General features: G+C 38.4%; 1 protein-coding gene across 3 annotated transcripts in view; it reads right to left on the reverse strand.

Annotated features, from left to right (window-relative positions):
- The window catches only part of LOC124165282 (histone-lysine N-methyltransferase EHMT2), a 42,316-nt gene that overhangs the window by 20,924 nt on the left and 4,990 nt on the right, over positions 1-16,402 (reverse strand). For all 3 annotated transcript variants that reach the window (XM_046542621.1, XM_046542619.1, XM_046542620.1), the window contains 5 exons: positions 13,290-13,867; positions 11,410-11,629; positions 9,065-9,283; positions 7,321-7,488; positions 1,507-1,757 (listed from right to left, as the gene is read on the reverse strand). In XM_046542621.1, coding sequence (XP_046398577.1) covers positions 1,507-1,757; positions 7,321-7,488; positions 9,065-9,283; positions 11,410-11,629; positions 13,290-13,867 — 1,436 coding nt within the window. The remainder of the gene's footprint in view (positions 1-1,506; positions 1,758-7,320; positions 7,489-9,064; positions 9,284-11,409; positions 11,630-13,289; positions 13,868-16,402) is intronic.

The following is a 16,402-nucleotide window of genomic DNA, read 5'->3' on the forward strand; positions in this document are numbered from 1 at the left end:
ACATGACTTTACTTTCAGAGGATTAGTGAAGCTAGGCTTTTTGCGTCATACAACTGAAGGTAGAACAATTGAAAGTTACTTCTCACAGAAATGCATGTACTCACATTAAACAAACTCACTTTCTTCATACACCTAAGAGAGTCATTCAACTAAGGTTGAACAACTGAGTTTCCACTGTTTTACCACAATATTTAAGCCATTTTTACGCAAAGAACAGTATATTCTCACATTATGATAGGCTCACTTCATAACCAATTCAATACATTAGGGTTAATTCAATTAAGCCAATACCCAACTGATTAAGATTAGCCCCCTTTATGAAGTAAATCGAGTTGTGAATGAAACTCTAAACTAAATTGCTGCAATGGATGGGCACAACAAAGAGTTGATAATTCTTATCATTGAAGACATAAATCGTAAAAATAAAAAATTGAATAATGAATATATTGGTCTTTATGCCCATATTTTCATTCTGTTCTGTTAATTCCTTAAAACAACCAAAAATTAAAAATAATTTTCTAAAATCAAAATTGGATTCACTACCATCCAAACTATAAGAATTTAATTTTCAGAAGATTAGACAACAGAATTGGAAAATAGTCTGAGGTTTTAGGCGAGATGGAGTGGAAACATGACATAATGAAAATGAAAAAGCAGGAGCAATTTCCACAATTTAAAAAATTTATAAATACTACCGGTTTCGCTTTTCAGCATCATCAGGTACAAAAATATCAAGTGCACTACGCTTAAATAGGAAGGCAGGACGGGGGTGGTAAGACGGGAAGGCGGGGGAAGGGGAAAGGAGGGAGGGTGTACAGTCACGGAGCTTGGGAAAACCGAGGATGGAGTTAGAAAGGAGTATGACGAATACACTAATTGTCCTTAATGTCTACCTCCAATGGGATGGTGGAAATCCACCAGGATGCGGTTTGCCCCCCCCCCCCATCCTCCTCGATGGCCGACACCATGAGGCATCCAGGAGTAAGGTAACCGGACCGAGCGACTGGAAGAGTTGGAACCCAGCGGAGAGGGAACCAGGGGCCTTCCCACCATTCCCTTGGAGGTAGACATTAAGGACAATCAGTGTATTCGTCATACTCCTTTCTAACTCCATCCTCGGTTTTCCCAAGCTCCGTGACTGTACACCCTCCCTCCTTTCCCCTTCCCCCACCTTCCCGTCTTACCACCCCCGTCCTGCCTTCCTATTTAAGCGTAGTGCACTTGATATTTTTGTACCTGATGATGCTGAAAAGCGAAACCGGTAGTATTTATAAATTTTTAAAATTGTTGAAATTGCTCCTGCTTTTTCATTTTCAACAGAATTGGAATTACTCCACTAGCTGCAACAGTCTGAATCAGATTCATACAATTGTTTAAAAAATTCCTACGATGAGAATTCATAATTCATCCTGCATTTTCAGCTCCGATACCCACCAAAAATTATCTTATTCACAACATTTAAAATGGCAAATGCAAATCCTACAGTAGAATTGCATCTCAACTTACGGCTTTCTTGGTGGTATCTGTTTAGGTAGGAATACTAGATTCCTGGGAGTTCTGAGACTGAGGTGAACTTCTCTGGCTGTGTCGGTCACTGGTATCAAATTGTCCTCCGGCTTGGGAACAGATGGAGCTCCACAGTGAGGACACAATGCCTCATCATCAACCATGAGCTCACAGTCACGGTGATAATGATGAACAGAGCCGCCACCATCACCTCTCCGTCTCTTGCTCCACTCACATTGCACAAATTGTCCCTTTAAGGAGAATAAAATGTTAAATATATGCAGATGATTCTCCCATAATCGTAAAAAATTATGCCCATGGACTGCCATAAAAAAAAACTAAAACTGTTAGACCAAAACTCAACTTAAGCATTTTAATTTAAGAACTCTTTTACTAATTTTAGTGACAAATTAGCAAATAAAAAAATATATTCCCCAAATTTAAATTCCACAGACTATGTTTCGCCATGTCTGCAGACAGTTCCACATAGATTTTCGAAGAGATGTTGATTGAATTAACAAACTTTAGTAATTAATTTATTATAAAATCTATTATTAAACATGTTGCAACGATATAAACATTCCATAAAAGTAGAGATGGGTCGAATAGCAGATTTCTCGAATTCGAATATCGAATTCGAATATTAAATCATTGCTCGAATATTCGAATACCTCGAATACTAAATGATGAATGCTGGAATGTTTGACTCGGTTGCCTATGCAGCAGGCAACACATTAGAGTGTTTGCATGGGTGAGGAATAAGCATGAAACCCTTTCCATTTAGTGCATACATGTTTGAAGTTCTCATATGTTTAATGAAAATTCCATGTGTTTTGTTATTAATTTATTATTTAAGTTTTAATAACCTTTGTTTTAGCATCGAAATTCTGGAGGGTAAAACGACCTGTAATTGGCTATTCGTTACGTGACGTCATCTCCCATATTATAGTTGCAAGCAGACGGGAGCATTGACGAATAACTTATATTTCACGTATTTTACGCGATATTTCTTCATTTTTCTGCAAGTAAATTTGCAAAATGGAACCTGGTTTCGTTAAGGCTTCTTCAAATAACCTCACAGACGTTGACTCCTTCGTGATCGGTGTATACCTAGGGCCTATCTTCGTTTTTGTAAGGTCTGTAACTTCATTTTCTCCCGAGTTGGGAGAAAATAGACTCGTGAAGCGTTTCATCCAACAATTAAGTCTCTAACTCGATTGCATATAGACGATGAAGTAAAGAGTGAAGTGAGTTGTGAATGTAACATCTTCGAGGAATTTATTTCTTCCATGCTGGTTCAACCAACCGTATGCATTTCGATCAAAGGTATCTGACTATTGCGAAGGGGATATGTTTCATATTTGGACTAGTTGTGCTTTAGGGATACATCGAACGCGTATTAATTTTCATTCGTTTGTTCGCTTCTAAGTTCTGTTTGATTTTATTACGTATTAAACCTATTGCCAATTCATTTTGATAGTCAGTGTTTACATTTCACGCATATTCGTTGCGCTTTTGTTCGTTATTGTTTTGGCCATATTTTGGTTACGGTAGGAGTGATAGTGAAATTCTAAGTTTTTTGATGTTACAATAACTGGTTTAGTAGGTAATTTGTTTCAGACTATTCATTTAATTGTCTTCGCAATGTTAACGTGAAATAACGTAAACTGATTCTAAGTTGTTAGTGATGTGTGGGAAGTGAGATGTGAAGAATCCTTACGAATTTCAAGGAGTGCAAATTCTTATAGTGTGGTGTGCAGAGTGATTGGAAAACCGATAATTATGCTTTATTAGTGTTACATAATAGTGTTTTATATTTATTGTGAGCCAAGTTCTTCATTGAAACAGTTGATTCGGCATATACTGATTATAAGTATTAAAAAGACAGCTCGTGAAATGTGTGCGTGGTAGTGCTATTTGTGATATGATGAGCAATAAATAAGTACAAGTAAGGGTAATTTTGCATAGTTTTTTTATTCATTAACACCTCTAGTAAACTATTTTTCCCTATGTTTCCGCACTTTTATGCTGTCAATATTTGAAAATTTAAATGTAGGGAGGCAGGTTGTTGTGTTTCCTCAACTATAACATTTTAGGAGTAAACATTTGTTACTAATTGCTCGCATGTAGGATTTGCAATGCATCAAATTTGTACCATTTATACATTTACCGTAACGTTATTTTCTTTACGATTCTTTACTGCATTGTAAATTCTTTAAATTTTCCTTTTCCACTCCAACATTGTTTATATCTGCTTTTCGAGTATAAATGCTTAAAATACTGACGTTACCAATTATGTTTTTCCATAGTCATCAAGCATACATAATGAAAGTAAGCATCCGAAGTGAAAAAATATGCAATGTATATCATCAATGAATACACGGCCGTTTGTATACAAGAATAACTGCATCTCAAACATACATATGCTTCAGTATTACGCATTAGTCTCTCCTTTCTGAATGGAATAATAAACTCTTTTGTGTGTAATAATGGCATCGACTTAAGATACCTCCGGGCTGCCAATAACCATTTCCGTCGTAGTTCAGGCTTATCGGGAACATCCACAAAAATCTTGTTCGGTGTAGAAACACGGGTGCTCCCACGTATCGGAACAAAACAATATTCATTCCGGAATTTTGTCCCACAAGCCATTAATCTATCTTCGCTCATGGCTACGAACTTAAAGAATTATTGTACGAAATATACCACTAATTTATAGTAGGACAGATGGTTTATTCCGTCAGATTCACCTCAGTGTTCGTAAACAACAATAAACAAGGTTTCCATCAATCGCAGATGATCGGAGGAACTGCAGTCAGTTGAGTATGGGGATTGACGTCACAAGCTGTCTGGCATGGCGGCGTAGTGTTTTAAGCGCAACATTGATTTTGGAATGTTTATTTGTTAATAACAAATTCGCCCATGGTCGTACGACTGTAGGAGTTGGAATTTTGCTTAATTAAACCAAACTGATATTTTTAACAGGCCTCACCAAAAACGTGCAAATACTCTATTTTGATTTCCTTTAAATGATTCGAACAGGAATTTAGCTGATTAATGGATATTTTTATTTTATGGAAACAATTGGGCATATAATTAATTCAACTAACATCGCTTTACCCCCACTCCTGCTGTCAAGTGCTAGCTGACAATCTGAGGCATTTTGCAAAATACAAGCTCTTCTCCACCGGATTTTCTTCAATTATTTTCAGTCCATCTTTGGGAGTTCTCACGAGATAAGAAGATGAATTGGAATTGCTATCAGGGAGAAACCAAATATTCTGAGAAAATATCCCTTTGTCTGGGACTGTAACAATAAAGATTTATAGCGCCACTCATAAATTGTAACTTGATATATGTTGTCGGAAAAAAATACCGCATCAACTTCCGAGAAGCTCTGCTGCTCATATCGAGTTTCGCCAGAATGCTAAGTCTCCGTCGTATTTTGACATTTATTTCATTGCGTAAAATGCTTAAATAAACTCAGAAATACGTCGTGTTTGGTCTTATTCTTTTTGAAATTACGCGCACATTACTAATATTTCAATTCAATAAAGGTGTAACATCAATCGACGAAAGTCATTCATAGACACCTTTTGTGCTAATAGATGACTCATGCAGCGGTTGACCTCCACAGAAATGGGGAACTTGGAAGCTGGTAGGAAAAAAAGGTCAGTGGGGGAGAAAAGGGAGGGCCCGAAACACGTTTCTATTGTTCTCGTGTAACTTGGTATTTTTTCTAAGCTAAGGTCTTCCTAATATGATCCCTGCGCGAGCTGTGACCTTTTTTTTATTTCGAAGAAGAGGAAAGCTTCAGAGGGGGAGAGGGATACCGGATCTTGGGAAATGCGCTAATGTAAGTATCCCACGGTACTCTCACAGCACTCGACCTCCAGAAATGGGGAACTTCGAAGCAGGTAGCCAGAAAAAGGTCAGTGGGTGAGAAAAGGGGGGAGGGCGTGAAACACGTTTTTATTGTTCTCGTAACTCGATTTTTTTTCGGAGCAGGGGTCTTCGTAATGCGATCCCTGCGCGAGCTGGGACCTTTTGTTTGATTTCGGAGAAGAGGAAAGCGTCAGAGTGGGTGAGGCGAGTGCTGAATGGAGGGGGATAGCGGATCGTGGGAAATGCCCTAAGGTTGCTATCCCACGGCACTGAGGTTCTCCTGGTGGGGGGAATCGGGGATTTTCGGATTTTGTCACCCGACCATTTTCGGTTCCCCTCGTCGAACTCTTTTCACCACTAAAATCCACGAATTTGATGTAATTCGTCAACTTGCGTAAAACGGCGCTGCGAGCACTAAATGACTAGAGTTCTCTACATTTTTCCGAGTCAACTACCAACGACGTGCGTGCGACAGTGTATGACGCGAAATTCGAAGTATTCGAGGCGGTACTTTTCGCATAACTATTCGAGACCTCGAATATCGAATACTTTCTAGTATTCGAGTATTCGCGGATACTATTCGCACATCTCTACATAAAAGTCTTTCTGGGTTGCTTATATTCCATAATATTTATTACAAAATAAAAAACATTTGTCCTACCCAAAAAAGATGCCGGAGGACACACAGGAAAAAGGGGGAAATATTCATAGGAGATGGTGGTAACCCCGAACAACCAGTGTGTAGAGAAGGTAATTGTCCGCTTTATTGGGTTGTTTGAGTTTATACTTGGTTAAGTGAATGTTTTAACACACGAAGAAAAATTTTAGTTCAGTTTTTTGAAAGAGCCAAGAACATCAGTCATGTCCCTGGACACGTAAAAATTGGTAAAAGTAAATTCTTTCACTAATTACAATTGAGATACCATTTACAGCCTTAAGATGCAAGTGTAATGTAGTAAAGGCAGTGTCCTAACTTATAGTCAGTCTCAACTATAACTTAATTTGGAGGAAATCATCATGTCTATGGACATCATGTCCATGAACTCTACAGTCCACAGACATGACAGATGGTAATGGACATGTTGATACACTATGACTAGTAACAGAATACTCAATGACAAATAAAAAAACCTTTTTCTGGTGAGTAAACACAATATTCCTCTTCTACTGTACCTGCAGACATATATATCTTGCCAGTAGACAGCACAAAAGTAAAAAATTAAAATAAATAGTATAAATATAACTAACGATTTTTGCCACTTATGTCATTAGATCGATGATTGACAAACTGTAATTACACCATTTTGGTTCCTACATAAACAAAAAGTAATTTTTTAAATTTTACCCATGGAAAATGTATGCTTTTTTGAGATTGACCCATGCAGTTAACATCAATTGTTTACAACTTTCGTGATGTTCCTTTTGGATATTCCCATGTTAAGTGATAAAAGGCTAGCATTTCATCAAATGATATACAAACTCCATGTGCAATAAAGTCAGATCATTAGCCCCAAAGGTCCTCTACAGCATCAGGAATGAAATGTTGGCCTTTTAACATTTAACACAACAATAAACCCAAAAGGAACATTGCTGGACATATTGAGGTGACATTCAAAATCAGCTTGAATACATTTTGCGTGATTTGGATGAAACCAATCTCCATTACAGCACCACTATCAGAAGCCACTAAACCAATAACGTACACATAAAAAATAATTTCTGCCCATAATGTTAACTATCACGTAAAGGAAGGAGTATTTTTAAGCAACCAGACTTGAAAGTAATACGCTGGTCCACTACTGAGCAGAGCTTTCAATTTACGACTGAACAGAATGCGATATCTTGAAAGTACCTTTGATACAAAACAAATTTCACGAAATCAAAACATTTAGCATGGCTAAAAAATCTATTCTTCAAAAGCCAAATTACCTGAGTGCAAAACATTCCACATCCAGGGCAGCAATTATGACGAGCAAGACGCTGCCGATGGACTTCACAAAGCAGAAGGTAAGGCACTCGACAAGATGGCCTGCGCATGAATCCATCTTGTACGAGGCCACAACAACCAACTGCTCGACCATCCATTGAATCCACAGCCTGTAATTAAAGGAGTATAAGTTTGGAGTTCAAAATAATTATACCCTAAAATTAGGATAATGTGATTATGATAACAAATAAATGCTTCAACAGATATAGACTAAATATCACATGCAGATAATCGTACATACAGTAGGATCTCATTTTAATGAGAGCTCATAATCCCTAGAAAATAGCTCGCTGCATCAAGTGCTCGCTACACCTTAAGGTCAAGGATGACCTCTCAATTTCCAGCTTAACCTTTACTTATCGCTTTTCTTTCATATCAGTGCTAAATCAAAGAGGAATTACATCCATCTGCCTTAACTTGTGTATTTGATATCATTTGACAAATGAAACATGGAAAAAACAATCATTGATGCTCAATTTCAAAAACCATGCATGCGTGGTTGAATGTCGCACTACGTGTAGCCACTTAATCAGGTATTTGGGATCGTTCAGCATAGGTAAGATGTGTCAAATTAGTGTTCAACAGCAGAAACTATATTTCAGATACTTCGCCAAACAATCACACCACGCTAAGTTGTGCTTGAGACAGTCTCAGCAGGATGCTGTTCCACGAGCATGCTGTGCAACCACATTATCTGTGACACATCGCACGGCCTTAGGTCATAGATATTTTCGTAGGCAAGGTTGCCCTTACTTAACCTGTTCTTAGCCATAGTCATAAGTCAGTTTTTATCAACTTTTCTTTTCACTCCTCAGGTTGGAGAATGATGTTAGACAATCCAGCACAGAAACACCTTCAGTTTAATTAATGGCATTAAGTGCATCAAATGGGTTTGGAACAGACTTAAGATATAAAAAAAAACAAATCAATTGATGGCAGAATCGGTGGTTCAGGTAATCAGACAAATGTCACCTATATTATTTACCAGTTGTCCATTTTCTTCCAACTGTCAACCACAACCAAAACTGGCAAAATTATTGATTTAATGCCCTTTATCCTCACCATCATACCACAATATCAACTAATTGGGCACAATCTTATCCCCTTCTGCTCAATGAATTCGAATTAAAGAAAAATGACAACAAAAGACCACAATCTCACAAAAAAATATGCCATTGGAGGCTATTAATATTTGGTGAATGAATTGCATGGTAGATCTGTATGTCCAGATGTATTTTTCACGCCTGAGTTAGCACTCTGGAAACCACACCATGAATTTACACAGCATGAACAAATGAATGATGATTAAGAATACTGCTTCAAGAAATCAGATATGGCAAACATATCAATTCCCAAGTAGTGAGATGATTTAGTGAGCATCATGATCAGGATTTGTATATAATGCAGGGGTATTCACATCACCGCATTATATTCAAATCCAGATCATACTCTTCATAATGTAGACATGTCACTTCTTGCATTCTAAATTGTAGATAACTAACAATACTGATAAAAAATACATTAGTCTATGGCAAGATCTGTGCCCAGCTCCAGCAAGGCATCGTTTACCCTGTCACATGGTCTCAGTGAGCTCCACCTCTCAAATAAGGTAATAATTGAGCAATAAAACAACATTAAGTAAGAGAAAAAATTGTGGGTATCTCCATCACAAATGACAGCTCATACCTGACAATAGAGTATGTCCGAACTAGGAGAGTTGGATCTGGCCTTAGAGTCCTCGAGGAGGGATGTGACGGCTTTCATCGGAGTGCGACTCCCTCTCGCACCACTCGATTTGTTTCTTCCCATGCTGTCCGTTGCCAAAGCCACTTTCCCACCCAAATGTGCAATCACTGTTTTGCGCTCTCGACAGCAACACAATATTCTCCCCAAAGATGGCTGAGCCTGCAAAAGAAATCATTAAAATCAATGTAAAGCCTAGTAGTTGAATAGGGTAGTTTCCTTCATCAAAGAAAGCGAAATGCATTGATTGCGATTCCTTACCCACCATTAGTGTATTCATATCATACAAATTATTTGGTTTTAGAAATCCCAGTTTAGACGAATGGCAATATGTAGTCAATTTTAACCTCATTTGAAAAAGGCCAGACTGGCACCAATGCGATTCCACTCCACATGAAGTTACAGGGACCTAGTTTCTATACGAGTAGATAAGAGTTTAACATTGCCCAAGATTACCAATGCATGCATGAGGCACAGAGCTCAGGGAAACATCCCTTAATTACCTAACCCATTACACCCATAAAAATTACCTAAGTTTGGAAAGTTTCCTTCGTTCGATAGGGTAATAATAATCCTTATTTATGCCAAGCGCTACCTGCTAGCAGGGTACTCTGCTACCTGCTAGCAGCCTGCGTCGTATCATCGCTCAAAGGCTCGCCCCACGGTCACCTCATATGGCGACAGCTGGAACCAGAAATACGTCACACGGACTTTTCCCAGCATTCCTACTTAGCAGTCGCGTTTTAGCACGCTTGAAAATTTTCACTTTTCGTTTAGTCGCGAAAAATAGATATCGTCATTCAAAAATCTAAGGGCATGAAATGCATACTCCAGGAGTAATAATCTTTTGATTTAGGCAATAAAAAAAATAATAGGAAACCACCCTATTCAACGCCAATTAACTACTGCTAAATAGAAATGTAGTCACTATAAATATTGCCAAGAGCATTCCATTCACAGATCACCCGACAGATATAACGATCGACATTCAGTTTGCACTAGAAATTCTATAAGTTGTTTTCATAAATAAAATAAATTTGCCTAGTAATTATTTTACCAACAAAGGCAAGAAGCACCAAAGTAGGATTAAATCCATTAAGTTGTTAATAGTACAAAATTCATCGCCAGCACCTCTGACACAAAAAGTCAATGCGAAAGGTGAAATGGAGAATGAGGAGGGCAAGGAACTTCCCCCCTAAAATCTGAATTCGAGTGCAAAATTTTACTATATTTGACTAAAGCCAATGAAATAAGCTCACAATGAAGCATTAAGGCCGTTTTACACAGGGCACGGAATTGCGCAGGTTAGAGCTGCATTTATTTCTAAAATGGCATAGAAATGCGCGAATGCATGAACGAAATTAGAACAGGGGCTATTTTGCCATCTCACATCCACGCATTCTCGCATGTGTTCTAGCAATTCACCGCTTTACACGACGCAATTTTGATTGCGCCTTTGCACGTACGTCAGATAGCGCAATTCCATGTACTGTGTAAAACCGCCTTTAAATAATGACAAAAGGCTCAGTGATTCAAACCAAAAGTTTGGTCGGGATAGTTGAAGGTAGATCTCAAGCTATACTAAGCTACATGCACATATGCAGAAAAGTTTCTCGGGTTTTCCACCGGTTGATGTCGTCCATGTCTCCCGGCGTTTCGATCCGCGACTTGCTGATCATCCTCAGGGGATCTTTCGAATTGATTCTTTTGATTGAAACTTTTCTGCAACTGATACGCCGGGAAAACCTAAGATCATACATACATGCACATATAATTACATTTATCAAAGGAAGGGGGGGCAGCTGTCTTTCCCTAGGACTTCCTGTTCTTTGAGGATTTTTCTTAGAGGGAGTCCTAAGGCTTCATCAGGGTTTTGAACCCATGATCATTCAATCAAGTCCAACATTCTACCCATTATGCTTCACAGTACCTAAGAAATGGCACGCAAGGTGCATCTGATACCACTGAAATTTGAATCAAACACATTTCGGATTGAAAACAACTAGAAATATTGAGGAGGGAGGGAGATGCCTTAGAAACTCTGTCAGAGGGAATTCTCAAAACAGATCAGGGCAATTCCTACAAATATTAAACAAAAATATTACCATGCAGACAATTAGCAGAGCTTCAAGACATATTCAATAGTTTCAACTTCGTCAGTATCCACACAAGTTCAACAAGGCTCAAACCTATTTTAAGAGAGTTAACAAGAGTTCATCAAAGTTTTTAATCGGATTAACGTCAGTTTCAACACAAAAACTTTGACTTAGAAAGGCTACAATACTCACCACATGGGAAACACCGGTAGATTCAGGTCTTGCTGCACCAGATTCTGATGATGATGACGCTGCAGATGATGAAGAAGAAGAAGATGATGAAGATGAGAGTGATGGCTCTGCCTTCATTGGGGATGGCACTCCTTGCCTCGTCATTCGCCTCGGCCTCTTCGCACTCCCTGCATCAGCTACGGCAGCTTCTGGTTCATCTGGGCGAGAATTTCTTCGTTTCCTAAAAATTCATAAAACACAACAATAATTAGCAGTTTATGTGAAGAGAGGGCAACTGCACTTCTGTGGTTGAATATAAACCAAGAAAGCACAATTGAGGGCAAAGAATGCTGCTGAAAGAAAGTCCAAGTCTTTCTTGACATCGCTTTAATTTTGGTTGACTATAGGTAAAATATCTGACAAGTTTTCAACAGACTCCAATAAGGCTGAATTTTTAATGGATGAATTTCTCATCATCAAATAAAGAATTACAGTCGCCTCTTGTGAATATGAACAGCCTTATTACCAAGTTCTCGTTTTTAAGAAGTAAATTGTTGGTCCCAACAAAAGGCTAATTCAATCTATAGTAAAAGAAACGTTATTACAAAATTTTCATAATTGAGAAATTAAGAACCTCAGTCCCAGTCCAGGCGGTGATAAAATGAAGTTTATTATGAAGTTCCACAGATAAGCAATGGTATTTAAGTGGATATACACTACGCTACGTCATAATCATTGCGCTATGTTTAAGTTCTCCTTGTGCACTATGCCCAAGAGCGTTAATTATGGTTCTTTCTTCAGTAGGATACACTTCAATATCCACGCAACATCATATATGTAATAAGCTTCATTCCCGTGGAATCATGGTGACCCACTCACTACATCTTCTAAATTGGCTGCATGATAAGTTCTCTTCTGACTAACATTCGACTTTCAGAGATATGAACATTCAACTTTCAGAGATGCGGACATTCAAAAAATTCAAACGTGCCCAAAATTTCAAATTTAGTGCCTATGGAGTTGGCCGATGAAAGGCTGTGTGGCATTGAGAAACTCACACTTTAGGCACAGGCTGAACAAAGTTTCAATAAATCCATGGTGAAATCAAGAACTGTTCAGCGTTTCACTCATTCTTCCTTCCTGCAGATAGCAAATTTTTTTTGGCTCCATCTGCATTGGCTAGATCAGTTTGTCACAATCGTGAGTAAACGAAAAATAGTAATGCAGTGTTGCATTCTGCAGGATAACCACACTTTTCGATGCCTTGCCTTGTTTATCAACTTTCAAACAGGGTCTCAGAATTCATCTTATTCATGCATTGAGGATTTACTGTATTTATTCCTAATTTAATCGCATTATCATAAACATGACTCTGAAGCTATTCCACGAAAAGACTGTTAATAAGGGAGATTAGAGAGAATTTATCTATACAACAATTCCTAAAACAAATGCTTTTACAAAGTTCGTTATTACAAACCTTTAGGTTTTCACCCCGTGAACTTTGTAATAATGAAAGTTTACTTTATTGCCTTGATGCAATCAATAAAACAGCAAAGTGGAATTGCAGCTGACTTTAAGACCATTCACAATACTAATATATTATGGTACATATAAACTGCAGAGAGAAAACTATTGGCTTTCTAGCAGTCATAGAGTAAGCCATTGTCAAATGAACTCAACATTAATGAAGGGCTCCTGCTGATCAGCACGTGAAAGTAATAGGAAGGTCACAAGGACAGGATAGAATGTCTAGAGTACATTTGGACCACTTTGCTATCCACAACATCCATGAATGACCCATCCTAAATAGATTAATTATGTGGTCAAACTTTAACTAATGAGGGTGCCAAACATGTAGAAAGCATTATGAAATTTCAACGGATGGAATATATTTATCTAACCTGTCCACAACATCTGCTAGAGCTGGGCTCAAACTTCTAATGGTAGCAATTGCTGGAAGGGTATCCAACTCTTCAGGTGCCTCGGGAGCGATTACTGATACAGAAGACGAAGAAGAGGATGAGGAAGACGATGAGCTGGAAGAGGAGCCAGAGGAATCAGAGGAAGAAGTGGAGGATGACGAGGAACTGGACGAGGAAGAGGACGAAGAAGACGACGTGGAATTTTTCCTCTGCGCCCCCTCCCGCCGCCCCATCACATTCGCCGGAACGTCCTCCTCAACGTCCATCTTCATCGGAGCCTCCACGGGAATGTCCTCCATGTTGTCTTCCTCTTCGGGGGCCGTCGTTTCCACTCTGATGTCTTCTTGCTCCCCATCGCCCCTGGTCGAGCCATCACTGGAACTAGCATCCCGAGGTACACGAATGGTGCTGCCTCTCGAACGCCTGCGAGCTGCAGGACCGGATGTACGAGGAGTCCGTACCTGAGGCCGCCTCTTGACATTCTTCGACAATGAGTGAGACGCCTCAGATTGGGTGGCAGAACCAGTTTTTGCTGTCTTGGTCCCAGGTGTTGAATTCTGCAAACAGAACATACAGGTGATATGAGATACAGTAGATTCCAGTTAAGAAGGACATATCGGGACTTGTGCACTTTGCCCCAATTAAGCGGCTGCCCCAATAAGGCGAACTATCCTGTATATAGGCATAAACAAATGTTGAAATGATAGAAAGAAGGCTAAATAATGTTTATAATGCAACATAAGTTTGTTTAACTATTAATTTGATTAATAAATCAGCAAGTTTAGGTAATTTATTATAATTTTTAAGATCTATAACAATTTACTTAAAAATATTTTTCACAGCCTCGGGCGACGCTGAATGAATGTCTTTTACTAAGTCCTATTAAAGAAAAGTCCTATCCTCTTGCGGATAGTATAATCATAAAAGCTATCAAAATAGGGCAAGAATAGGAACATTTATGAAAAATTAGAGTAAATCAAAGGAGGAAAATAAAAAAAATAGTATTCTGGAAACAAAAAATTTTAATTCGTCACGAATATAGAGTCTATGTCGCCGAGTCATGGCCCAATAAAGCGGCATGCTGTCCCAATTAAGCGGAGAATACTCTGGGATATTCCTCTATTGGGTTCTGTTCTTCAAGATCTGCCCCAATTAAGCGGCTGCCCCAAGTAACCGGTGGACCCATTGAACAGAATCTACTGTTTTTCCAATGACAGCAAAAATTGTGGATTAGCTAGGATTTATGGAATTGAATGACTTCATGAAATAATAAGAACAACAAAATCAGCATAATATAGCAAAAAAGCATGAATTCCATGGCCTACACCAGAAAGCAGTTCCTTACATTCAAAAAGAAGATTTATACATTATCATTAGTATTTGTAGGAGTCTCTATATATAAGTTCCACATGTAATACCATTATCAAGAGAAAAAACTTTGGTCACCTAAAAAGGGTGGTCTTCCTTTAATCTAGCCAATACTACGTCTTAGATTTCACTAGTGGTAGCGTATGCCACCTAAATCATGGTACAAGATTCTTTCATACCAAATACTTCCACACCTATCTGAACCTTGAGGCACCATCACACTCCTTGCATTGGATCCCCTCTACTTTAATCATTCCTAAAACCTCACCCCTTCTGAGAACTCCAGGTTAAAAAACAGGTTTTCTCGTAGACCAAGCCTCTGAAGACAAATACTGCAAAGTCGGAAGATTTCGATCCCGTTTGTAAGACCACTAACTACATTTTAAATCAATGATCCTCCCTTATGAAGACCACAACAGCAATTTATAATTTTTAAGTAAAAAAAAATTATAATAGTATTAGCAATATTACTCAGTCAAGAATCAAAGATCAAATGAGATTGACATTTGCCATAGTGTTAGCAAATGCCAAATATAATTAATCCAAACATTTCAGCTTCCCAAATTCAAACTAACTTCAGCTCATTTTTTTCATTTAAATTTACTGAATGTCGATATAAGTTCAAATTTGGGCATGAACCTTGTCCAATACAAGTCAGTGCAAAACAGTATCTAAGAATGTAATACAGCAATAGCATCTTGCATAGCATAGCAACAGGGTTGTTATTCCAGAATGCAACGAATAGGTCCAGAAGAATACATCCAAACAAAGGCAGGGTTGAGTAGAATGACCACCCAACTTGTCGAATGCACTCTCAGATAGGAATACACGAGACCACTCAAAGACAATGTCTGCGATAGCACGAATGTCTCCTCGGCCACATTGTGTTGTTCATGTCAAATTGTTGAACATGAGAATTCAAATTCCAATTCGAATGTAAGAAAAGCAAGGGCACTAGAGAAGAAATTTTTGGCACATAGGCTATTCACGAGGAAGAGAATGGAGAAAAATAAAACAGACTTTTATAGCATTTGTTGTCTTGGAAAAGGCCTTTTACAATGTGGAATGGAATTCTGAAAGAAATTGGAGAGCTCAAAAATGATCGTAAAAATTGTGCACAGCTTATATAAAAACAGAGTAATCGACTGACAAAATCTGGAGCCAACTGTGAAGAAGCATGAAGGGGTAAGGAGTGAGACAAGGTTGTGCACTGTCCCCCGTAATTTTTTATGTTTATGGCAACAAAAGCAAAGACAAGTCTGTAGGCATCAGCATTCATGGAAAATTAATCAGAATGCTGTGATTTGCTGACGACAAATCAGTCAAATGCGATACCAATTTCATATTAAAAAGAACATAGTAAGAGTCGACTGTCATCTTCCTTGCCTCATTTCCTTTTGATTCCATTTCATCCTAATTCAGCGATAACTCATTTCGTTTTGGTTCCCACGATCCCCCACCACCCAACCCTTTCGGTGACAGGAAGTGCTTGCATGGCCACGTAAGGTAAGACATCTTGCTTAAGTACAGTGAAACCTCGATTTTACATTCCCCCATTATACATTTTCCCTGATTTTGCACCGTTTTTATCAGGTCCCAAACAATACCGCCTTTAGATAATGATACTCTATTTTACAATATCCTCAATTTTGCACTTTTTGTAAGTGGTCCATTCAAAAGTGTAAAATAGAGGTTTCACTGTATGTGATCCTGCTATGCACCCG

This window comes from Ischnura elegans, chromosome 9 (assembly GCF_921293095.1).
Source record: "Ischnura elegans chromosome 9, ioIscEleg1.1, whole genome shotgun sequence".
Taxonomy (NCBI): Eukaryota; Metazoa; Arthropoda; class Insecta; order Odonata; family Coenagrionidae; genus Ischnura; species Ischnura elegans.